Below are 24169 nucleotides of genomic sequence, written 5' to 3'. Positions count from 1 at the left end.
CATATGAGGAGCCATATCCTGGCTTTGCCTGTGCAACAACGAAGACAGAACAATCTTGGCCTGGAAAAGATGACAGCCGATCGACTGGTTTCTAAGAAAAACGCAGTTTTCTGCTCCCCGGGAACCAGAGCATTTAGAAACAGGAGGCATTCCTAAGTGCAGGAGGCAACAGGCAACCCTACAAAAGGAGAAGTGGGCAGTGGGGTCTACTTTTGAGACCCCTCTGCCTCCTGTCCTATCCTGTTCGGCTGCCGTGGCGAGCTTCCCGCCACCGTTTCTCTAAGCTGAAGGATCTTCTGTCTAAATCCACTTAAAAGAATTCCCTCTCGGGTAGATTAAACCAGTTAAGTCATTAGAAGTCAACAGAGCCCAAGCTGATCGGAAAAGAGAAGGCCTGCTGTTTTCCCCGTCACCATCCATCCCACCAGCAGCTCCACAATCCCCAGGAAGATGCGATGAGTTACTTTCACTGCCTGTTTTGAGAGCTCTCCCCCAGCCTGCCCACCACAAAGCACAAAGGAGAGGGCACAAGCATGGCGGCCATCCCCGCCCTCGCACCGCAGCTTGCTGCCCTTGAACATGGAGGTTCACTTCAACCACCACTGATAAAGCACCTCCCACATTTCCAAGGATTTGTCTAATTTAAAAAGGAATAGGCAAATTCATGGAAACAAGGGAGGTGTTGATCGGTGAGACTGAGAGACTTGTTTTGGGTTTGTTCCTGTTTTTATTATGTGTTTTGAATTTTAACTTGTATCTTTATGTTATCAACCGCCCTGACATCTACAGATGAAGGGTGGTATACAAATTATATACATCTATACAGTACATATATATAGGGACCCAGGTGGTGCTGTGGTTAAACCACTGAGCCTAGAGCTTGCTGATCAGAAGGTCGGCGGTTCGAATCCCTGTGACGGGGTGAGCTCCCGTTGCTTGGTCCCAGCTCCTGCCAACCTAGCAGTTCGAAAGCACGTCAAAAAGCAAGTAGATAAATAGGAACCGCTACAGCGGGAAGGTAAACGGCGTTTCCATGTGCTGCTCTGGTTTGCCAGAAGCGGCTTTGTCATGCTGGCCACATGACCTGGAAGCTATACACCGGCTCCCTCGGCCAATAATGCGAGATGAGCGCGCAACCCCAGAGTCAGTCACGACTGGACCTAATGGACAGGGGTCCCTTTACCTTTACCTATACATATATAATGTTAAAAAATAGTGGGGTGTTTTGTTTGCGAGATGTTATCTTCAAGCAATGCAATTCTCGCCATTGTCTCATTCTGTTAAATCTGACTATGATCTTCCAAAGTATCTACCGTTATCTATATCTACCTACCTACCTAATTTTTATTTCATTTTCTGTTTTACAATTTAGGATATTCATAAAGACCCTGATGCTGGGAAAGATTGAGGGCACAAGGAGAAGGGGACGACAGAGGACAAAGATGGTTGGACAGTGTTCTCGAAGTTACCAACATGAGTTTGACCAAACTGCGGGAGGCAGTGGAAGACAAGAGCGCCTGCGTTGGATGTTCGGCTTCCGAGAAACATCCGGAAACCGGAGCATTTACTTCCGGATTTGCGGCGTCCGGGAGCTGAAACGTTCCAAAACGGGGGCGTTCGGGAACCAAGGTTTGACTGTATAAACTAAACCATTCAGTATTCCTTTATTTGTTGTTGTTTAGTCGTTTAGTCATGTCCGACTCTTTGTGACCCCATGGACCAGAGCACGCCAGGCACTCCTGTCTTCCACTGCCTCCCGCAATGGAATTCCTTTATTACTTCCATCAAAACTTATTTACACTGTTGAATTTATCTTAATGCTGCCAACGTTTTCATGTGAACACAATCTCCCCCCCTCCCCCAAAGTATTTTTTAAACTATCTGTTGGTGTGAAAAGAAAAACAATTTGAGCAATTTGAAATGTCAAACTCTGCCCACAGTGTATTTCGAAGGGAGGTGCCTGTAAACTCTCCGCTTCTAAATCTCTGGCCGGAGGGGGGTGGAAGACCTTCCTCACTATGAAAGAGATTACTGAGACAAGTTTCTGTTCTGAGCAGCTTAGAGAAAACCTGCTATCTGTTGGTTGGTGATGATTAATATATTACATATAAGGCTTCTACCTTTGCTCTAGCAGCCCAGCAGATCATACAAAATGGGGTCCAACGTTATTGGGGGGGACACCTGGGCTAAAACGCATCTTTCACCTTGGTTAGGTCTGCATTCTTGTGATAACTGAATGGCTTTTAGCAAACAAATCTGATTGACTGGCGGACGCTGATAGGCACACCACTCTCTTATATTTCCACAAACATGCGTAATCCTTTTAAAGAAAGCATCTAAGGCTATTGGCAATCGCCGCACTTCGCGATGATAAATTGCATTTTAATTCTGTTGGTTTGTGTGAAAAAGTACTGAAATTCCTCCTCATCAGGTTGACTTGGTGACACCCAAGTTCTAAAAATGATTTATCTCTGCACAATTTGTTATTCACACCAGTCTTCCACGTGCTCCCCTTTGTTCTCCCGCCCCGCTAAATATTAGGAGGCCCCCAACATTTTAGACTATCTGTGTAGGGAAGGAACCTCGATTGCTCGTTGCTGTTGCCCTTCCCTGTACTTTTTCCAGCTCTGTGCTCTCTTTTTGAGAAAGGGGTGTGTGTGTGTGCCCAAAGCGCCAATATCTAATACCTTACTATTTCTGCTTTTAGCACTCCTCGAACATCAAGGCCTGCATGAATCAGAATCTTAGAATACCTGACCCAGTTTTATCAGGTTCGCTTCCAGCATGTGGCAGAGACAATCAGGCAGGTCACAGGGAGAAGTCCAAACTTGATATTCTTGCCAAGTATGAGGCTGTAGTCCTGTGTACTGTGGGCTCTTACTAAAGAGGCATGCTCACCAAAGACTTCCAGATTAGAAGAAGAAGAACAACAAGAAGAGTTTGGATTTGATATCCCGCTTTATCACTACCCTAAGGAGTCTCAAAGCGGCTAACAATCTCCTTTCCCTTCCTCCCCCACAACAAACACTCTGTGAGGTGAGTGAGGCTGAGAGACTTCAGAGAAGCGTGACTAGCCCAAGGTCACCCAGCAGCTGCATGTGGAGGAGCGGAGACACGAACCCTCTTCCCCAGATTACGAGTCTTCCGCTCTTAACCAATACACCACACTGGCTCTCAGCCATGCCCTTTCCCTACAGCAGGGGTGTCTAACCCTCTTCTGGCCTGAGGGCCACATTCACCCTTGGCTAATTCTCTGGGGGCCACATGGCCACATGCAGAGGCATTAAACACACACACACAGTCATCAAATCACCAATCTGATGACTAGAGCATAGCTGCCAAGTTTTCCCTTTTCTCGTGAGGAAGCCTATTCAGCATAAGGGAAAATCCCTTAAAAAAAGGGATAACTTGGCAGCTATGGACTAGAGTGATTTCATCATGATCAGGGAACTGGGCTGGCAGAGAGGAAAGAAAGGAGGGAGGGAGGGAGGGAGGGAGGGAGGGAGGGAAGGAAGGAAGGAAGGAAGGAAGGAAGGAAGGAAGGAAGGAAGGAAGGAAGGAAGTCTTACCGCTGCCACCAAAATCAGTGGGATCTTGGTGGGGCCAGGCTGGGAGTGTTAGACACACCTGTTCTACAGCTTTGGGGCAGGGTTTTCAAGACAGGCCGCCCTCAACCATTCATCTCACTGTTTCTCAAAAGATGAAAGTTCACCAAGCTTAATTCTGTTAGGCAGAGCCTTATAATACCCACTTTACAGACAGGCAAAACAGAGCCACTGACAGCGCCAGACCAGGGGCAGCGGTAAGGCAAGGGTGCGTAAGTACTGACAATAAAAATAGGGTGACCATGCAGATCAGGAAAAGAAAGCTTTATCTGGAAGTGGTGGGGAAGATCAAGCTTAGCCCCTAGTTCCATGCCCACGCAGCTCCAATCTCGAATCACAAGCCATTCAAAAACGTCACTGTCAAACACTAGGCATATGTATAGCAAAAACCCCGGTACTTAAATTGGGAACAGCAGAAAGGCTAAATGTGATGCCCACCATTAAAATGAAGCAAATGGAAGGAGGGTGGGAACAGGCACACCAACAGCAAATTAAATCCAACCCGCCATGTGTCTAAATCACAGACCTGAACCCAAGACTCCAAGGCCAACATTTCACACGTGGGGAGGGCCAGACTCCTCAGCTGCAAGATCAGCCTGTCTGGCACAAGATCCACCTGCCAGGTGTGGCTCCGCCTTTTATGCTGTGTCGCGAGGGAAGGGGTGGAGCACCAGCTTCCGTCCCCAGGTAGGGCTGGGATAAGATTCCCGGCTTGAAACCCTGGACAGCTGCTGCTGGTCAGTGTAGACACTGCTAGGCTAGATGGACCAATGGTCTGACCCAATAGTTGCGGTGTACTTCCTATGTATTTGCAGTGCGGAAGGTAGCGCATCTCTGAATACCAATTGCCGGAAACTGCAGGAGGGGAGAGTGCTGTTATGCTCAGGCCCTGCATTGCTGGCTTTCCACGGACATCTGGTTGTCTGGTTGCGATCAGCCGCTGATGCTCAGAAATTGAAGCAGGTGGTTAGCTCAGTGGCAGAGCTTTTCCTCTGCTTGCCAAAGGTCCCAGATCCAGTTCCTGACATCGCCACATAAAGGCCCAAAGAGCGCAACTGCAGAAAACCTCAGACAGTGGAGAGACTCTCTGCCAGTCGGGTGAGAGGCAAGTTCTAAGGCAGGCATCCCCAAACTTCGGCCCTCCAGATGTTTTGGACAACAATTCCCATCATCCCTTACCACTGGTCTTCTTAGCTAGGGATCATGGGAGTTGTAGGCCAAAACATCTGGAGGGCCGTAGTTTGGGGGTGCCTGTTCTAAGGTCTAAACTGGCTCTTAAGGGTGAGTATCATGTCCAGTCTGTGCCAGTTTTGCAAGTGTTTATTCCTAAATTTGTCCTGCCCTGTTTCTACACCATACTGCAACTGCTCTTCAAATGCATGAAAATTTGTATTTCTGTAGGCATTTTGCTCCAAAACATGCATTTTGGTACGCATTTTCCCTCAGAATATGCATTTTGGGACATTTGGGGGGGGAGCCTTTAAAGGTGCTGACCTTTAAAGCCCTAAATGGCCTCGGCCCAGTATACCTGAAGAAGTGTCTCCACCCCCCATTGTTTAGCCCAGACACTGAGGTCCAGCTCCAAGGACCTTCTGGCAGTTCCCTCCCTGCGAGAAGTGAGGTTACAGGGAACCAGGCAGAGGGACTTCTCGGTGGTGGCACCTGCCCTGTGGAACGCCCTCCCAGCAGATGTCAAGGAAATAAACAACTATCTGACTTTTTTAGAAGACATCTGAAGGCCACCCTGTCTAGGGAAGTTTCCATGTTTGATGTTTTATTGTGTTTTTAATATCCTGTCGGAAACCGCCCAGAGTGGCTGGAGAGGCCCGGCCAGATGGACGGGGTATAAATTGTTGTTGTTGTTGTTGTTGTTGTTGTTGTTGTTGTTGTTGTTGTTGTTGTTGCTGTTGTAGTAACACATGAGCACTTGAAGGTGCCTTGGGTAGTGAGTCAGATCCCTGGTCCTTCTTGCCCATTACTGATGGTGGCAGCGTCAAAGGATCAAGGCCTTTTCCTACCTGCTGCCCTTCAGAGGTTCTGGAATACAACTCCCATAATCTCCAGGGTCTGGTGGGATTTGTAGTCCAAGGTCACTTCCAGGTGACCTCTTCATTGAGCATTCATCCTTGTTGGTTTGCAGGGAGACTAGACCAGGCATCCCCAAACTGCGGCCCTCCAGATGTTTTGGCCTACCACTCCCATGATCCCTAGCTAACAGGACCAGTGGTTGGGGAAGATGGGAATTGTAGTCCAAAACATCTGGAGGGCCTGAAGTTTGGGGATGCCTGGACTAGACAGTACTGGCGATTTACTAAGCACTCGTTCCGACTCATCTGTGGGGAAGTTAGATGGCACTGCACTGAAGCAAATGTTATATTGCATTTTCCAGGGCATTTCTCCATCACTTTCCTTACAGCAAAAAGTGGAGTGGAGTGGGCTTGTTGCAGAAGAGCTCCAAATCCATGCCAATAGCACAACCTGAATTGGCTGGTTTGTGTCTGAATCCCATCTTAAAACAGTGACAGTCTGTGAGGGCACCCAAAACACCTCGATGGCACCAAGTTGGGTTAAGGAGCCTTTCCCAGCCCCCCTGCTGAGACCCCTTTTTTTAAAACTGGAGACGGGAGGGAGAGAAAAGACGTTTAGATAAACGGTGGAGAAATTAGTACGATGTGGGCAGCATAGGAGCAGGTGAGCGTTGACTGGGAGCTGCAGAAGTGGCCTTTCGGTAGGTCAATGCTCTCTCCCTCCAGTTTGCAAAAGTAGGTCAGGTTCAATCCTGGCCTCCACTGCTCTCCCATCTGATCCGATGGCAGCTGAGCCTCTGGAATCAGAGTGATGCAGCTGACACGGAGAGGGGGAGGCGAGTAGAATTGTTTACCCCCAGATTGGTTACGTCTAAGCTAAAATGATTGTTGTCTTCCCCCCCACTCCCCCCTCAAAAAAAGCAAAGCCTCGCGCGGAACAGCTGCAAAACCGCTGCAAGGCCTCTGATCCGCAACTGCAAATCCTGAGATCAACAATGAGCCAAGTATCGCAGCCTCTTTTTTTCTGCTCACCCCCTTCCACTGCCACCCTCCCGCTAATATGCGATCATGGCAGGCAGGGTAGACGGGTGGCGAGATTAAAAATGAAAAGCTGCCTCTCTCTGGACAGGAAAAGATTTGATCTGGGGAAGTCTTTTCTTTGGGGAGGGAGGGGAGCTCAGATTGACAGTCACCTTGTACAAAAGAAGGTCCAGGCAACAGGTTACATAAAAAAGCAGAGAGATACAACGGGATTGGGTGGCAGTGGGCCTAAAGATTAACATTAATTTAAATGTTAGTATTGGGGGGGGAATGCATTTTAATTTTTAAAAAATTAAAAAAAATGAACTGCTTAATCCTCATCTCTCAGTTCTTCGGAGTTCAATAGCCAGAACCCAGGAAGGCGAGAGCAAGATTTCTTCTTAAAATTCTGACTCGAAAAATCTCCTTAAACCTCCCTAAGGAGGACTTATAAACTTTAGTTGAGTTTTTTTAAAAAACAAATGACTGCTGAAAATCCAGGAAAAGGGACTGGGGTGCCATTGAGAGCCGCAGATCTTTACAGGGCACCCCATGACTCTAGGACAGAGATGGAGAATCTGTGGTGCTGTAGATGATGTTGGACTACAACTCCCATGATCCTTCATTGTGCTGGCAGGAGCTGAGGGCCCTATACCCGAGGGTCTCTGGGCAGTTCACAGAATAAAATGAAGATATAAAACCACAAAATACATAATAAAATAAAAATAAAAACAACAACCCAATAGCCCCACCACCACAAAAACCACATTTTAAAAGGGCATAGGGTGTAAACCAGATAGACCAAAGGTCTGCTTAAAAAGGAACATTTTTGCCAGGTGCCTAAAGGTGTATAATGAAGGCACCCGGCAAACTTCCCTGGGGAGAGCATTCCACAGACAGGGAGCCACTGCAGAGAAGGCCCCGTTCTCGTGTTGCCACTCTCTGGACCTCTCAAGGAGGAGGCACACGAAGGTGGGGCTCAGAAGATGATCTCAGGGTCTGGATAGGTTCATATGGAAAGAGGCGGTCCTTGAGGTATTGCGGTTCTGAGCTGTTTAAGGCTTTATAGGTCAAAACCAGCCCTTTGAATTGGGCCCGGAAACTAATTGGTAGCCAGTGCAGTTGGACCGGGATCGGTGTAATGTGCTGAAACCGCCTTGCTCTGGTGAGCAACCTGGCTGCTGAATTTTGCACCTGCTGAAGTTTCCGAACTTGGTTGGGGTTGTGTGCACCTAGATAACTTTGTTTGCCTTTTCCTCCACCTTTTTATTATCTCTCTCAGTCTCAACCCTTATGTCTCTTTCCTGGAGAGTCACACAGCCCCCACCACTTTACCCAGGGCTTCAGCCGAGATGGTACACGGCTCCACCCAAAGGCTTATTTTCAAATGCAGGATGCAGCCCACGAAGAAGCGAGATTATCCCTCTGAGCACGTGCAGATTGCCTCCCCGCGACCAAATTCTCCCACACGCTCGCGGCTTCATTTCCAAAACTGGGTCTGCCAAAGAAGCCCCAAACTTTGGGGGCTGGGATTCCACTGAACGGAGGAGGAAACTGCAAGCACCTCAAGCAGCGACTCTAACACAACCCAGAATCCCCCTGGGGGGTGGTGTCTGGGAATCACGTGACCCCAAACAGCCAATCCCCTGCTGTCGCCTGCTATAAAGTGCCACGTTTTTTGCTGCACTCCTTCAGTTTGAGCATCCCACTGCTGAATGAAACATCTTGGCAGCCTTCGCCACCATGTCCCTGGTATTCTTTACTCGGCCTTCTCCAAACTGTTGCCAGATACCCGTAGCCGAAAACACCTGGGGGGCACCAGGTTGGGGAAGGGTGGTCTTAATCATAAAATCTTGGCCCTGCTACACCGCTTAGAGTTAGATCCTCTGCACAGGAGAAAGGTTTCTGGTTTCCCTCAGCCTTACTCAGCACTAGACCCTCCTTTCCGAAGTTGCTCATCCTGTGTTCCAGCAGAGAAGCTGCTGGGAGCCAAATTTATTGATTTATTGGTCAAGGAGCAGACATGGTTCTCCCTCTCCTCATTAATCCACACAACAACCCTTTTGGGTAGGCTTGGTTGAGAGGCAGTGACTGTCCCCCAAGGTCATATTCTGTCAAATTTGGGGGATTTGAACCCTGGTCTCCCTGGTCCTACTCCAACACTGTAACCACTGCATCATGCTCAGTTGGTAGAGTATGAGATTCTTAATCTCAGGGTTGTGGGTTCGAGCTCCACATTGGGCAAAAGATTCCTGCATTGCAGGGGGTTGGGCTAGATTACACTTGTGGTCCCTTCAGCCTCTACAATTCTAGGATTATATGTGCCACATCCCTGAAGATTTTATCAACATACATCTTTGCTTCTCTGGGTCAGCTACTTTGGCCTCAAGGGAATGAACTTGTTCTGTAAGAGCCCAGAGCGGATTGCATGGTGTATAACCCTCCCATTGCCCAACCGTGCAACCGGGAGGCAGGCAGGCAGACAGACAGGCAGACAGACAAGTGAGACCAAAGGGGCTTGCAGACTGTCACTGTTTTGGGGTCAAGATTCAGTCACATACCGACACATTCAGGTTGCGCAATGACAGTTGACCAGCGGATCTTGAGCAACAAACCCACATTCACAAAGGATCAGACCTCATGTGATATAAAAAGCGACGGGGAAATTGCGCTGGGATATAAGTGTGGGATATAACACTTGCTTTGACTCCGCTTTATCTAACCTCCCCGCAAACCAGTCAGAATTAATTAATGCTCAATAAATAGCTCGATGTGAAATGCTGGAGAGCTCCCACAGACCTGCTTGCTTCATTTGGTTATGGTCCTTTAAGGTGTTTGGGTTTTGGGGTCTGAGCTGAGCCAGGGCTCACTAAGCTTGCTGTGGCGTTGGGAAGAGCACCCACTTCCCCGGGTTTCCGACACCCAACTCGAACAGGTGTCTCTCCCTCATGCTCCTCCTCGTAGAGCTGCAGGGCATTTGCCCACTCCCCACCCCACTCTCAATTCCAGTTCCAAATTGCCACAGACCCACCCCTGGGGGGGGAGGCCAGGCCAAGAACCCCTTTGGGTCTTTTGTCTCGGAAACTGGGTCTCAGAGGAGTACCGCTGAGAGCATGGGATGGGGAGGAGCTGCTTTTTGCAGCCTTTTTTTGGGGGGGGGGACAGGCAGCGCGCCTCTCTGCTCCATCAGGCTGTCGTAACCCATTTTGCTCGCCGCTCGGAACGCCACGCTTTTGCCACACTGGCAGTGTGAAGGAGAAATGCAGTGATCACCACCACCCACCCTCCCTGCCAAGGTCACCCAGGGACAGCAGGACCTGAACTCGTGCCCCCAAGCCCTAGCCTTGACCTCTGGCACGGCCCATCACGAGCCAGGGCTGGAAACCTCTGTCTAGAGTCCCATGCATAACAGTTGCGGCAGAAAACGCTTCTGCATGCCGCTAGGCCTCTTCATGCCCTCCCCCCCTGCCACCGCCGCCCCCTGTCTCCTCAGGCCTGACACCCTTCTCAGCCACCCAAGCGGGCCTGGGGGATCCCTTCAAGTGTGTCACAAGGGCCCACGGCCAAACAGACAGCGGCCAACCCTCCAGTCCTACTGGTGACGTCCCCACAGCTGGGAAGGCCTGGGCTTCACCAGCAGAGCTCGGAGGGGACATCCATCGTCTCAGTGGAAGTCCCCAAGGACTCCATAAAGCCGGCACAACAACCTGCCTGTTCCCCATCAGGAGCCGGGATGAATCGGATCATAGGTGCCATAATTGTTGGGTACATTCCCCCCTCTCCCATCCTCCAGCATGCTCAGGCTGAACAGTCAAACACCCAAACTTTGTAAGGACAAAACGTCCCAGCCGGTTTGACCTTCACCCGCACGTGAGATGTGGCACACTGAGGCGCACACGCATACACACACACACACACACACACACATGCACACACAAGCTGCCACTCGAGCACCCAGGCGCTTGCTAACCTCCCGGCTGGGCCGCCGCCACCAGGCCTGCGTGACTCTCGCTCTTGCGCATTTCCTCGGCAATCGGTGTCCTTTGGCGATGCACACTAGGTACCACTAAGGCGTCCCCCTCCATCTCCGTCACACTCCTCCCCACCCCACCCCCCTGCAATGCCATCAATGCTGCTGCTTCTTCCTCTCCTCCTCCCTCCCCAAATCCATCACGGGCATCGAACCCCAAACGAGGACGGGGGACGGGGGTACCGCTTGGGGAAAGGAAGGGGGGAAACACGACACCCTGAGCAGCAAAGGTGGGATTGGCTGGCAAGGAGGGGGGGGGGAGGCAGCCAAACCGCCAGCCTGAAATATGTGCCTGCCAGGATTCTGCTGCAACACCCGGCCAAGCGATTCCCCCATCTCCCCCTCCTCCGCCTCCTCCAACGCAACCAGCCTACGAAGGCATGCTTAGAATATCACCAGATCTTGGCTCCTTTTTGCTCACCTTCTCCTCTCCCCCCCTTCTTTCTTAAACATGAACCACACACACAGAAAACAATAAGTCCGCCCCCCCCAAACCCTTTCCCCATTTTATTTATTCCAGTTGCTCCATTAGTCCCATCAACGACGCTGTCATAAAGGAGGGCGATTTCCCCAGAGGACCCCGGGGCTCTCTCAGACGCAATATTTATTGCTTCTTGCCCTAACACTGAAGCACAAAAGCATCTCGAAATGTTAATTACATCTGGAGGGTGATGGTGGGTCTCTCTCTTTCTGTGTGTGTGTGAGAGAGAGAGAGAGAGCACGCCTTCATACGTTCATCAACGCAAGCAATAAAAACGGAACCAGATCCAATTATTAGTACATAAATAATAATAACAATGATGATGATGATGATGATGATGATGATACTTAAAAGAGTCGAGCAGGCACAGAGCCGACACGCAGCTCCTGCTATCGGCTCAGAAACAGCAGAATAAGTGAACTCGTCCTTCACAAAAGGAGCCCAGATGGGTGAGTCAGACAGAGAAAGACACAGAGAGGCGCTTTGCAAATCCCTATTTTTACACAGCTTTAGTGTCAACCGAAATCCAGACACCAGGAATGACCATTTGCATTTTAAAGCCCTTTTGCGTACATATTATTTTTTTAAAAAAATCAAGAAATGCTCACAAATCCTGAATCTTCTCTTTTTCTTTCCCTCCCCCCCCCAAAAATACTCTATTGGCATTATTCTGCCCCCCTTTCCCTCTGTCTCCAGCGCCCCACAAATCCCTGGATCACACAGTGTCCTTTTCAACAACCCAGCTGCCTGCATCCTCTTTTGAGTCCAGATTTTCACATCCTTCCCTTCTTCATTTCCTCAAGCAGACAGTCATGGAAGGGGGGGGGAGAGGAAGGGGGCTGACAGGTTTTCCATAGTCTATGTGTCTGTGAGGGGGGGGGCGGTTGGATATCTCCACTCCTTTTCCCTCCTCCCTGGAAACAGACAGTTATTCTAACAGACTCCATTTTGACATAACCAGCTGCATAGACTAGTAAAATCTTTGCGGAGAAATGTGCGTTTTTAGGGAGAGCTTATATTTTTCTGCACTCCGCTCCCACACGCCTTCTAAGTTGCGGGGGGGGAGGGGGGGCACATTGCAAGGGATCCACTCGGCTGGGCTGTTAAAATCTGGACTTGAAAAATCACAAGAGGGACTGTTTGTGGGGATAAAGGTGCAGAACAGATTAAATCATATCCCCTGAAAGCCTTATGGGGCAAGAGAGGCAGTGCTGGACTGGGAAAAAGGACACCCATCTTTTTTAATTCTACATTGTAAAAGAGGAGATAACCCCCTGTTTTTTATTGCAGGGGGATAGAGCTAAAAGGGGAGCAAATTGCATCCTTTGGGGTGTGGCAAAGAACCAACACCCCCCCCGAAAATAAGGAGAAGAGGGCAAATCAACAAAAGGAATATGGAGACGTGGAGAATGGCAGAAGGGACAGGTGGAGACAGGCATGGGGAGGGAGCCGTGTTCAAACATGGGTTTTTTTTAGTGTGGGGGGGGCAGCTTTGGCGCAGAGGTGCAAAAACTGGCTCAGGTTGGCAATAGGAGGGCTGGGGTTGCTTAAGGGAAGAGGCGCCTAAAAAGGATGGAGACATATGACTGTCCGGAGGTATCGGGGCGCGGGACTGCTTTGCAGGGCAGATTTTGGGGTGGCGGCGGCGGCAGACAAGCAGCTTGAAGGAAGAGGCCTCTGGGAGACTGAGATGCCTTTCTGGTGCCTGGATTCCCCTAGAGCTGCCCTGCCCCCCAGGCCACCCCGCTTGCAGCGCACACATAGGGGAAGTGGACCGGGAGTGTGTGTATATGTCTGTGGAGGGGGGGGGAGGCCCTGGTCACCCCTGACTTCCTGCCCCTTGGCAGCCTCCCTGGCTGCCAGCCCTTGCCCCCGAGTCCACTCACCTCCCGTGTTGCTCCTCTTGGTGCTGATGGCTTCGGTGGGGGTCTCCAGGGGCCTTTTCCTAGAGTCGGGAGGATCCGAATCCATGTGGGATTGCGGAGGGGCTTGGGGGGGCTGCTGCTGCGGCTGGGGCCCCCCTTGCTGCTGCTGCTGCTGTTGCTGCTGAGGAGCTGCCGAGGGAAAGATGCCGTTCTGGTGCACCGAGCCTCCTGCCATCATTTTCATGCCGAGGGCGCGGAGGACTTCCCCTCCGCGGTACCCGTGAGACTCCAGCAGGGGGAGGTGGGGGGGGGAGGTAAGAAAGGATGCTCGGGGTTTTTTTTTAGGGAGGGGGGTGGGAGAAGGAGGAGGGAGGTGTGTCCAGAAAGTGGAGGGGGCGCAGAGCAAGAGACCTGCGATCTGCCAGGTGAAATTGACAAAGGAGAATCCAAAACGGATTTGGGTGGGTGGGTCGCAGACAGGTCAGTTTTCCTGGGTCCTTTCTCTCTCTCTCTCTCTCTCTCTCTCTCTCTCTCTCTCTCTCTCTCTCTCTCTCTCTCTCTCTCTCTCTCCCTCCCTCCCACCCACCGCCCACCACCCACCACCCACCACCCGCCCGCCCCTTCAGGCTAAGAAAAAAAATCCCCCAAAGGTGAAGAAAGTCAGGAACTAGCACCCCACAAAAGCAGGGCAGAAGTGGAGAGAGGGAGAAAGCGGCGGCGGGGGGGAATAGGAAGGTCCCCTCTGTCCCTCGCTCCCAATTGGAGAACAGATCCCAAAGGTGCCCTATGGAAGGGGCGGGGGGCGGAAATCAGGGGAAAGGGTCAAGCAAATCGGGGGGGGGGGAGAGAAGCAGAGGCTGGAGGGGGGACGGCGAGAGAGAGAGAGAGAGAGAGAGAGAGAGAGAGAGAGAGAGAGAGAGAGAGAGGAGAGGGGGGCGCCTTGTGTTGTGGGGAGGGGGGGAGAGAGAGCGAGAGAGAGAAAGCGCAGCCAGCCCCAGGCTCGCTTCTTCTTCACAGCATCCCTCTTTTCCGCTTGTCCTGGGCGGCAGGCAGTGGCGGTGGCAGAGCGAGGAACCCAGCCCCTGACGTTGGAGGAGAGGGACCCACCTCCCTCCTTCCCCCCAGCAGATTGGCTGCGAGGAGCTGGGCCAAGCTTGCAGAAGCGGGGGGGGGGGTAGAGAGAGAGAGAGAGAGGAGCTATTCTTTGCCTTGGGGGCTTGACAGAGCTGGGAGGGGGGAGCAGGTGGAAGGGGGAGAAGAGGAGGCAGCTGTGCGCCGCAGGGCAGGGAAGCAAGGAAGGGGAGACGGGGGGCGGGGGGTTCTGCCAATCTTCCATCACATCCAGCCACCCCTTCCCCAAGTTATCTCTGCACCCTGATTTCTGCCTTTGGTGCACCACCCCAGGGGGCCACAAGAAGCTGCCTCGAGCCAGAATCAGACCACAGGCTCACCTAAGGGCCTCAGGCCCCACTCTCAGCCGTCAAGTTCTGTCTCCTCATCTGCCATCGACCTCCCTCGCAGGGTTGTTATGAGGATAGGACCAGGGTTGTTATGAGGATAGGACCAGAAAGGGGAGAGAGGGGAGCAATCTTTCTAGAATGCTGCTTAGAGCTCCTTGGGATGATATAAAAGGTGGGGGTTTCCTATTTAAAAAATGTCTAGCTCTCCAGGGACCCGCCCCCAATTCCTGCTGCCACTCAAGGCCCTTTCCGCTGTTGAAAGCCTGGACCCCCCTGGACAAGCAAAGCAGGCCTCTCTACCTACTGAGGGACAGCCCCCCTCCATGGGGCAATGACACAAGCCCCAATCGGGAAGCTCACCTGCCTTTCGGGGCCCATGCAACAGTACCGCCATTCATTCCTCCGGGCCCATGACTGAGCTTTCATATGTTCCCGCAAGGGCCTGGTATGGCAATCCGGCATCACACGTCCTGTGATCCGCAAACCTGATGCCGTCATAAATGCGTTTGCAAGGTGCCACATGGCTGGCAGGGCATACCAAAAGGGGCATCGAACGGGTGTGACACACACACACACACACACACACACACACACACCAACCATACCTTATCCTGTGGCCTGTTATTTTCATGTTCATCTATCCCCAAACTACCTGAGCTCAACTTGCTGCTGCTGCTGTTCCCTGTTTAGGGAAGCTTTTAATCTTTAAGAAATTATTGTATTCTAATATTTCTGTTGGAAGCCGCCCAGAGTGGCTGGGGAAACCCAGCCAGATGGGTGGGGTAAAGGTAAAGGGACCCCTGACCATTAGGTCCAGTCGTGACCGACTCTGGGGTTGCGCGCTCACCTCGCATTATTGGCCGAGGGAGCCGGCGTATAGCTTCCAGGTCATGTGGCCAGCATGACAAAGCCGCTTCTGGCAAACCAGAGCAGCACATGGAAACGCCGTTTACCTTCCCGCCAGAGCAGTAACTATTTATCTACTTGCATTTTGATGTGCTTTCGAACTGCTAGGTTGGCAGGGTATAAATAATAAATTGTTGTTGTTGTTGTTTGCAATGTTATGCACACACCCCTTTCTCTTGATCAGGGAGGGGTCAGCAAACTTTTTCAGCAGGGGGCTGGTCCACCATCCCTCAGACCTTGTGGGGGGCTGGACTATATTTTTTTGGGGGGGATGAACAAATTCCTATGCCCCACAAATAACCCAGAAATGCATTTTAAATAAAAGCACACACATTCTACTAACGTAAAAACACCAGGCAGGCCCCACAAATCACCGAGAGATGCATTTAAAATAAAAGGACACATTCTACTCATGTAAAAACATGCTGATTCCCGGACTGTTCACGGGCCAGATTGAGAAGGCAATTGGGCCGGATCCGGTCCCCGGGCCTTAGTTTGCCTACCCATGCTCTTGATCCTTTCATCCTCCGCAACATGCAAGCTGGGTTTTATATTGCTAGGCGCTCTGGCCTCATAGCATTTACGCTTTTGCAAAAACTCCTAGGTCCAAGCCTCAGTGCACCTCCCCCCTTAAAATATCTCAGGTGAGGGAGCTGGAAAGAGCCTCTGTCGTAAGACCTTGGAGAGCTCCTTCTGGAAGAGCCTGCAGTGCAAGGCTGCATAGATGGGTAGATGGCAACTCCTGATGGGACCCTTTTTGAAACAACTCCCTCCTCATTTATCCTACAGATCTGACTTCTGTAATCAGGCCACATGGCAGTCTATCCCTTCAGGGGGCAAATACAGCACAGAGTCTGTATTGGCACCATTTCTCTGCCGTCTTAAGAGATCCACAGCCAGGGGCCCCAGGGCCCTTTGACCAGAGTGTCCCTTTGACCAGAGTGTCCAGTGGCAGAGCAACGCTACACAATAATGCCACCTGCTGACCCCCTGGAGGAATCATGATGCAAAGCACATGTGCCTCTTGAAGTGTGCCCGGAAAAAGGCCTGGGCAGCCAGTATGTGGCAGCAGGTACAGACTTAATGGTCTTAAGAAAGCACTCAGGTTTCTAGCCCTCATGATGGTTAGGTGATGCCCAGTACGTTTTGGAAGCCAGAAGAATCACTGAATAAAAGGTCCCTGTATTCAGAAGACAGGGCTTCGGGTCGCTGCAAAATCCCTTCCCTTCGCCATAACTAGAAGAAGCAGAATATATGAGAATGCTTTCGAAAAAGCAAACCAAATTATTGGTATTAAATCATACACTTCCCCTCCATTTGCATAATTTGCTCAGGCCATGAAATTCTGCTTTCCTTGGTGCAGAATTTCGGTCTCCCGTTCAGGAGCAGAAAAAGACACATCTCTTCCTGTGACAATCTGGGGGTGGTTGGGGTTTTTTTTGGAAGGGTGGTGGCAACTTTTAATGCTTTCCTGTTAAGTGCCACTCAGTGCAAACAGAGATCCTTATTCCAACAACAAAAACAAAAGCAACAACAACACAAAATAATTTAAGCATTTGCTCGATAAACAGTACTCTCTCTCAGCTCCTAGGTTCTACCCCAAGTCACATCTTTCTGTGACCAAGAAGCTGTGCCCAGGATGGGGCGTTGCAGAGAGGGAGACCCTCCACACAAACAACCCCCCCCCCAAGAGATCTTGCAGCCTTCTCCAAGGCTCTCATGATACATATTTGCAAGGCCCTCCCCCTGCAATCCCTCCCAAATTCCCTGTCATGGTGATGAGTTTGTGGCCACCGTGTGCTACCCAGCAGCTGAATTATCCCTCCCTGCTCTCTCCTTCTCGCTCTGTGGATTCTGGCTCCCACATAAGCACAAAAATAAATGAACCTTTCCTGAGGAGCTCAGCATCTTGTTAAACGGAGCCTGAGAAGGGAACGCTGAGCTGTTTGGAAAAATCCTGGCTGGCAATGAATTTGGCCCCAATGCTGCTAATGGAAACAGACTTTCAGTACAGCAAGCAAGCAAGCCAGTGGCCCCAGGCCCTCTCTACAAATTGTTGACCCTCAAGGTCCCCTTTTGAAATATTGCAACCTTGAGGAATCACATTAAGTAATAGGTTCCTCCTTCCCATTCAGGACCTAGTTGAGATATTCGCTGCTCGGTTCTCCCACTGCCCTGAAGGAGAGTTGCTAACTTTCTTCCCTAGCTGGGCCCCCTGTGCCTTTGGCAGCTGCGTCACAGGCAGAAATTCACCAGGGGCAGGTTTCCCCATCACTGCAACTCCATGAAAACCAAGGGCTTCCCTTTTGCCTCTTGGGCAGCTATCTTAGGCACAAGGGCCGCCCAGTTCGAGTGAGGGGGGGGGAATGTGATGTCTCTTGTGCTTCAAATGGAGAAGCAGCACACATCAAAACTCTCTCTTCTCTTGTTTTCTGCTGCAGCTCATCAACCTTGCAACCAGAGCCAGTTTATGCACTTTTGAGATCGGGGAGAGACCAATTGTGTCCAAATCAAGCTTTCTTTCTTTTCTTTTTTTTAAAGTCAATTAACCTCCGCACCCCCTGCCAGCCCATGAACTTGACGCTCGGTAGTTTGGGGTGGCTGGGAGTCCGTTTCTCGGCCTCAGTTCCTCCAGCCTGTGAAATGGGTGCAAGAAGGAGGCCAGACGGAGGGACGGAAGGATGGAAAGATCAAGCTGCGCTTTTAATCAGGGCGCAATTAAACGCATCGATCGCCTTCTTTCCTTCCCACCCGCCAGCACTTCTGAGGAAGGAGAAAATGGGGAGAACTGCCTCTCTCTCTCTCTTTCTCTCTTTCTTTCTCTCTCTCTCTCTCCAGCCATCTCTGCTCCTTGGATGAATGCGGGGAGAAAGAGAGAGAAGGAGAAAGAGTGAGCAGATGGGCTTTGGCGAGGCCTTTTCATCCTGGCCTTTGGCTGGCTCAATAGCGGAGAAGGGCGGAGGGGGAGGGGAGGCGGCAAGTCAGCCGAGCACAGCTCCTGAATGCTAAACGCCTGGTCCATTGTATCAGCTGGCCCATCTGTCTGTCCTTTTCCCGCTCGCCTATTGTCCAAGGCTGACACATCTGGACTCGGCACAGCTCCCTCGGTCTTCCCCACCCCCTTCCTCTCTGAGCCACACAGTTTCTCCAGGGCATGGGTAGGCAAACGAAGGTCCTGGGGCCGGATCCGGCCCAATCGCCTTCTAAATCCGGCCCACAGACGGATTTTTACATGAGTAGAATGTGTCCTTTTATTTAAAATACATCTCTGGTGCATTTTGTGGGAATTCGTTCAATTTTATTTTCAAAATATAGTTTGCCCCCCCACAAGGTCTGAGGGACAGTGGACTGGCCCCCTGCTGAAAAAGTTTGCTGACCCCTACTCCAGGGCCTCCAACCCCTTTGCCAGGACACAGGGGGTCCCTTTGGCGGCTGCCCTGCTTGCCAGAGCCAAGGCACAGGGAGGTTAGCCAGCCCCACCTCTTACCTCCCCCATTGACCCCCTTTGACTCAACACTTAAGGGGTGTGGTGGCGGCGTATGCCTCCCCATCTTCTGCAGGATGCCACCCTGCCTTCCATCGCCAACCCTTGTGCAACCTCTAACACACACACACAGCAAGGAAACGAATCACTAGGCAGAAGGAAAAGCGCCCCCTGCTGGCCCATTTCGTACATAGCCTCATTTATATACATACTAAAATAAAAAAATTCCTTCAGTAGCACCTTAATTTTTTTATTTTACTTCGATCCAGACCAACACGGCTACCTACCTGTAACCAGAATTATATACATACTGTGAAGGTAAAGGGACCCCTGACCATTAGCTCCAGTTGTGACCAACTCTGGGGTTGCGGCGCTCATCTCGCGTAACGGGCCGAGGGAGCCGGCGTACAGCTTCCAGGTCATGTGGCCAGCATGACAAAGCCGCTTCTGGCAAACCAGAGCAGCACACAGAAACGCAGTTTACCTTCCTGCCGGAGTGGTATCTATTTATCTACTTGCACTTGATGTGCTTTCGAACTGCTACCGTAGGTTGGCAGGAGCTGGGACCGAGCAACGGGAGCTCACCCCGTCGCGGGGATTCAAACCGCCGACCTTCTGATCGGCAAGCCCTAGGCTCTGTGGTTTAACCCACAGCACCACCCTCGTCCCATACATACGGTACAACCATTAAAATTCGGGAGCGGGAGAAGATAACAGGAAGGTGTAATACTCCATCTAGTGGGCAAAATGTAGCACGGCGACATCGAGAAATCTGCCCGTTCTCTATCACGCACACGGACCAGACACCAATATTTTTAATTATAGGGAGGAGGAGGAGAATTCATAGACATTATTATTATTATTATTATTATTATTATTATTATTATTATTATTATTATTATTATTAAGCCCATTTATTTTAAACGGACATTTGAATCCTGCATCGAAGTGGGTCAGACCCCTTCCAACCCTGTAGTTCTACAATTCAAATAGGTTGGCTCACTGTCACAGCTCAGGTCAGAGAGCCAACAGGGGTTATAGCTGTCAAAATAGTGGTCTCAAAGAGGCGGTTGACATACCAACTCCTTGTATATTTTTCTCCTTGGGGTTCCTTTGAACCCAATTAGGGTTTAAAAAGGGGTGGGGGAGAGACAGAAGGAGAGTTCTGTTGCAGAAGGACACTGGCCGGTGCTTCTACAAGGGAGTCCTGATGGATTCCAAAGAGAAAAATAATAACACAGTCCAGAGGCAAAGGCAAAGAAACAAAAGGTAAATAATAAAGGATATTGGCTTGGATGGTTAAAGAAGAAGCCCGACTCCTGCAGCAATCAGATGGGAAGTCTGAGAAAGAGCAGCGTGGAGAAGCCTTCTGGTGGAGTGTCAAAAAACTGGGCAACTTTGGGATTCCAGGAGTATCCTGTTATAGGAATAGTCTTCCTGGTGGTGGACACTGACCTGAATTTGCAAGGGGTTTTTCATTGATACTCTGTGACCCAGTGCCAGATTTATGTACAGTATAAGCTAAACAAGTTATAGCTTAGGGCCGCTTAGGGAAAAAATATGGATGTACATTTCCAAAATATAGGATAAAAAAACAAATAAAATAAAACCTACATACAGCAACAGTGTTTTGTGTTGTATAGGCTCCTGTGATGTAAGTCATGGGCCCCACCTGCTAGCCTGCTCCCTAAAATATCACTGGTTTGCTCATTTCTATATATAGGATAGGGACCCAGGTGGCGCTGTGGGTTAAACCACAGTCTAGGGCTTGCTGATCAGAAGGTCGGTGGTTCGAATCCCTGCAATGGGGTGAGCTCCCGTTGCTCGGTCCCAGCTCCTGCCCACCTAGCAGTTTGAAAGCACATCAAAGTGCAAGTAGATAAATAGGGACCGCTCCGACGGGAAGGTAAACGGCGTTTCCGTGCGCTGCTCTGGTTCACCAGAAGCAGCTTTGTCATGCTGGCCACATGACCCGGAAGCTGTCTGCGGACAAACGCTGGCTCCCTCGGCCTATAGAGCGAGATGAGTGCCGCAACCCGAGTCGGACACGACTGGACCTGATGGTCAGGGGCCCCTTTACTGTTACCTTTTATATATAGGGTGCCTACATTCCGCGTGGACTGGTTGCATGGCAACATGTACAAATGGCTTTAGATACCTATTAGGTCCATGAATTACCATATAGCATATATTCAACACAAAAAACAGCGACAATTTGTTGTTGACAAAGGACAAGCTGGACATATAAAGGCCCCCATTACCTTCAGTAGCCTAGGGCCTCATCAAACCTTAATCCGGCCCTGGCCATGACCCATCCCAGGGGTAAGGCAAAGTCACTTAGGTGTCCTAGCAAGTCAGTTCTTGCTGTAATAAGGAGACCCCTTCCTTGCTGAAAGGAACAGGATTAAATGTCTCAAGAAATGCAAAAGAGAAGGGCATTTGCTTCTGTCGAGGATATTTTTGCTGGAGGTACTGTAATCCATTTACTCAAAATGGATGATTAATGGCTGAATTATAGGTCTTGTCTGCATTAGGTATGGTACCGGGTTCTGGGGGATTGAATCAGGTATACACAACCAATTCCCGTTTGTGGCTCTCTTCGCTGCCACAGCACGAGTGTTTGTTTGTGTGCGTGTTGCTCAGAACAGAGTCAAACCGCAAGCCCAATAGAGCTTTTACATGTATGGTGCAGATTTTGCCTTAGATGGTGAGCCAGGGATTGCCCTGCCTTTACATATGTGTACTGCGGTACCTCTGGTTACGAACTTAATTCGTTCCGGAGGTCCATTCTTAACCTGAAACGATTCTTAACCTGAGGTACCATTTTAGCTAATGGGGCCTCTGGCTGCCGCTGTGTGGCTTCTGTTCTCATCCTGAAGCAAAGTTCTTAACTCGAGGTACTATTTCTGGGTTAGCGGAGTCTGTAACCTGAAGAGTCTGTAACCCGAGGTACCACTGTACAGTACAGCACTTTTCCCTCTCTCTCTCTCTCTCTCTCTCTCTCTCTCTCTCTCTCTCTCTCTCTCTCTCTCTCTTTTAAAGGCATTTTATAAGTGTTGGGTGATAATTCATCATCTATATATCTATAAATATAAACTGGTAAATGTAAAAGTGGGTGGGTTTCCACTTTTCACCAAAACCGCTTGACCGATTGAGGTGAAATTTTCACATGTGAATGTCTGACGGCTATAGGAAAGTTTGCTAAGACAGCTGTGTCACCTACGCCAGATAAAACCCCATGTTTCAGAACTCACAAATCATATGAAAGTGCATGCTGGGAGCACAGGAGAGGTTACAAATCAGCGCCCTCTAGTGACGGCTACACTGGTACTGCACCTAGGAAAGCTTCTCTCTCCACAGCATCTTGGCTCGGCTTTGCAGACTAGGCTGCTTTCCAGACTAGGCCAAGTGGAGGTGGGGGCTTGCCTGGGTAGGGGGTGGGGGGAGGAGGAGGCAGGATAGGTCATGGGTCGGGACAGGGTGGGCCCAATCACATGAGCTGGGGGGGGAGGAGGGGGGATAGGTAATGGGTTGGAACAGGGTGGGGGGAGTCACAAGGATGCACCTCTGTAAACATAACACGTGTAAAACAGGGAGACTCTGAAGGTGAGGCGAGTCTGAAGGGGGACTCTGAGGCTCCATTTAACAGACTGAGCCACAGCAACGTGTGGCAGGGCCAGCTAGTAGAATCATAGAATTGTAGAATTGGAAGGGACACTAAGGGTCATCTAGTGCAATGCCATCCAACTTCTGCTTAAATACCTCCAAGAAAGGATGGTCCACAACAGGGGTCAGCAACCTTTTTCAGCCGTGGGCCATTCCACCGTCCCTCAGGCCATGTGGTGGGCCGGACTATATTTTTGGAGGAAAAAATGAATGAATTCCTATATCCCCACAAATAACCCAGAGATGCATTTTAAATAAAAGGACACATTCTACTCATGTAAAAACATGCTGATTCCCGGACTGTCCGCAGGCTGGATTGAGAAGGCGATTGGGCCGCATCCGGCCCCCGGGCCTTAGGTTGCCTACCCCTGGTCCACAACCTCTCAACTAAAACAAAACAAAACAATATTGTATAGAATAATAATGATAATGATGATAATGATGATAATAATAATAATAATAATAATAATAATAATAATAATAATAGCAGCAGCAGCAGCTTATGGTATAGAAGAGATTCCTGATAGCTCGATGTCTTACCCCCTGCCCCCTGCCAAGTCCTATAACAGTAGTACCTCAGTTGCTTGTCAGGAAAATGGGGACAATTTTGTTTTGTCAATGGCTAATTCCAATAATTTACTTGCATTTTTATTTTGTTCTTTCCTCAAGGAGCACAGGTTGGCGACCTTTGATCCTCACAACAACCCTGCCAGGTTGAGCAGGCTGGAAGAGAGCATGTAACTCACACAATGTCAGCCAGTGGGCTTCATGGCCGAGAGGGAATTTTAACCTGCTCTAACTACTAGGCAACACTGCCCCCTTGTTACTGCTGCTTAAGTGCAAAAATAGCAACGGCTGCTATATTTTACAAGCATCCTTCTCTGCTGTCCCTTATGCCAGCCATGTGACCGTAGCCGAATCCCGTTTCTTTCTTGCCTTCCACGCAGGGATTTAATGTTTCAAGTGTAAGCTCCTCAGGGCAGAGAGCTATCGTTTCCTCCTTGCTTGTTTTAACACACAAAACTGATGCACAACCGAATTATAAACAACCATCTTAAGATCCGATTCTGACTTAGGCGGTTGCACATCGCATTCGTGATGCGGCTTGCTTTGAAAGCTTAAGTGTGTGTGTGTGTGTGTGTGTGTAATTTTGGGGTTGGGATACGGGTGTAACTTTGAAATCAGGGGTGCCCTTTATTGCTTGCCTCTCCCCCAGTCTCAGGTGCTTGCGAGTGGGCTGGGCATTCAGAGAAATACATTCTAATTTTCAATATATATATGCAGTCCTTTTTTTCTGGGGGGGGACGCAGGGGTACGCATACCCCTAAACATTTTGTGAATCTTTGTACTTTTGTCCATATACTGTATTTATTTTTTCCGATTTGAACTGCAAAATGGTGATTTTCTTGAGTCAAAATGAGAGTACCCCTAAACATATTTTTTTTGGGGGGGAGCACTATATATATACTGTATGGGGGGTGCAATTGCTTCTGAATTCCCAGAAGCCTTTGGGGCGGTACTGCTTCCCGCTCTGCAAGGCCCTGCGAGAAGAGCGAGCAGGGCGGGCAACAAGCCTCGGTTGCCCGGGGCAACCATCCAGGCAGCCCCTTGGCCTGCTGGGAGTG

The 24169-nt window shown here is 50.2% G+C and overlaps 1 protein-coding gene across 1 annotated transcript in view; it reads right to left on the bottom strand.

Moving 5' to 3' along the window:
* Positions 1-13578, bottom strand: part of NOVA2 (NOVA alternative splicing regulator 2) — a 50929-nt gene extending 37351 nt beyond the window's left edge. The window contains exon 1 of the mRNA XM_035121034.3: positions 13050-13578. Within this exon, the coding sequence (XP_034976925.2) occupies positions 13050-13272 (223 nt within the window). The 5' untranslated portion in view covers positions 13273-13578. The remainder of the gene's footprint in view (positions 1-13049) is intronic.
* Between the last annotated feature and the right edge of the window lie 10591 nt (positions 13579-24169).

This window comes from Zootoca vivipara, chromosome 6 (genome assembly GCF_965207765.1).
Source record: "Zootoca vivipara chromosome 6, rZooViv2.hap1.1, whole genome shotgun sequence".
Lineage (NCBI taxonomy): Eukaryota > Metazoa > Chordata > Lepidosauria > Squamata > Lacertidae > Zootoca > Zootoca vivipara.
This window is presented reverse-complemented; position numbering and strand designations above follow the sequence as displayed.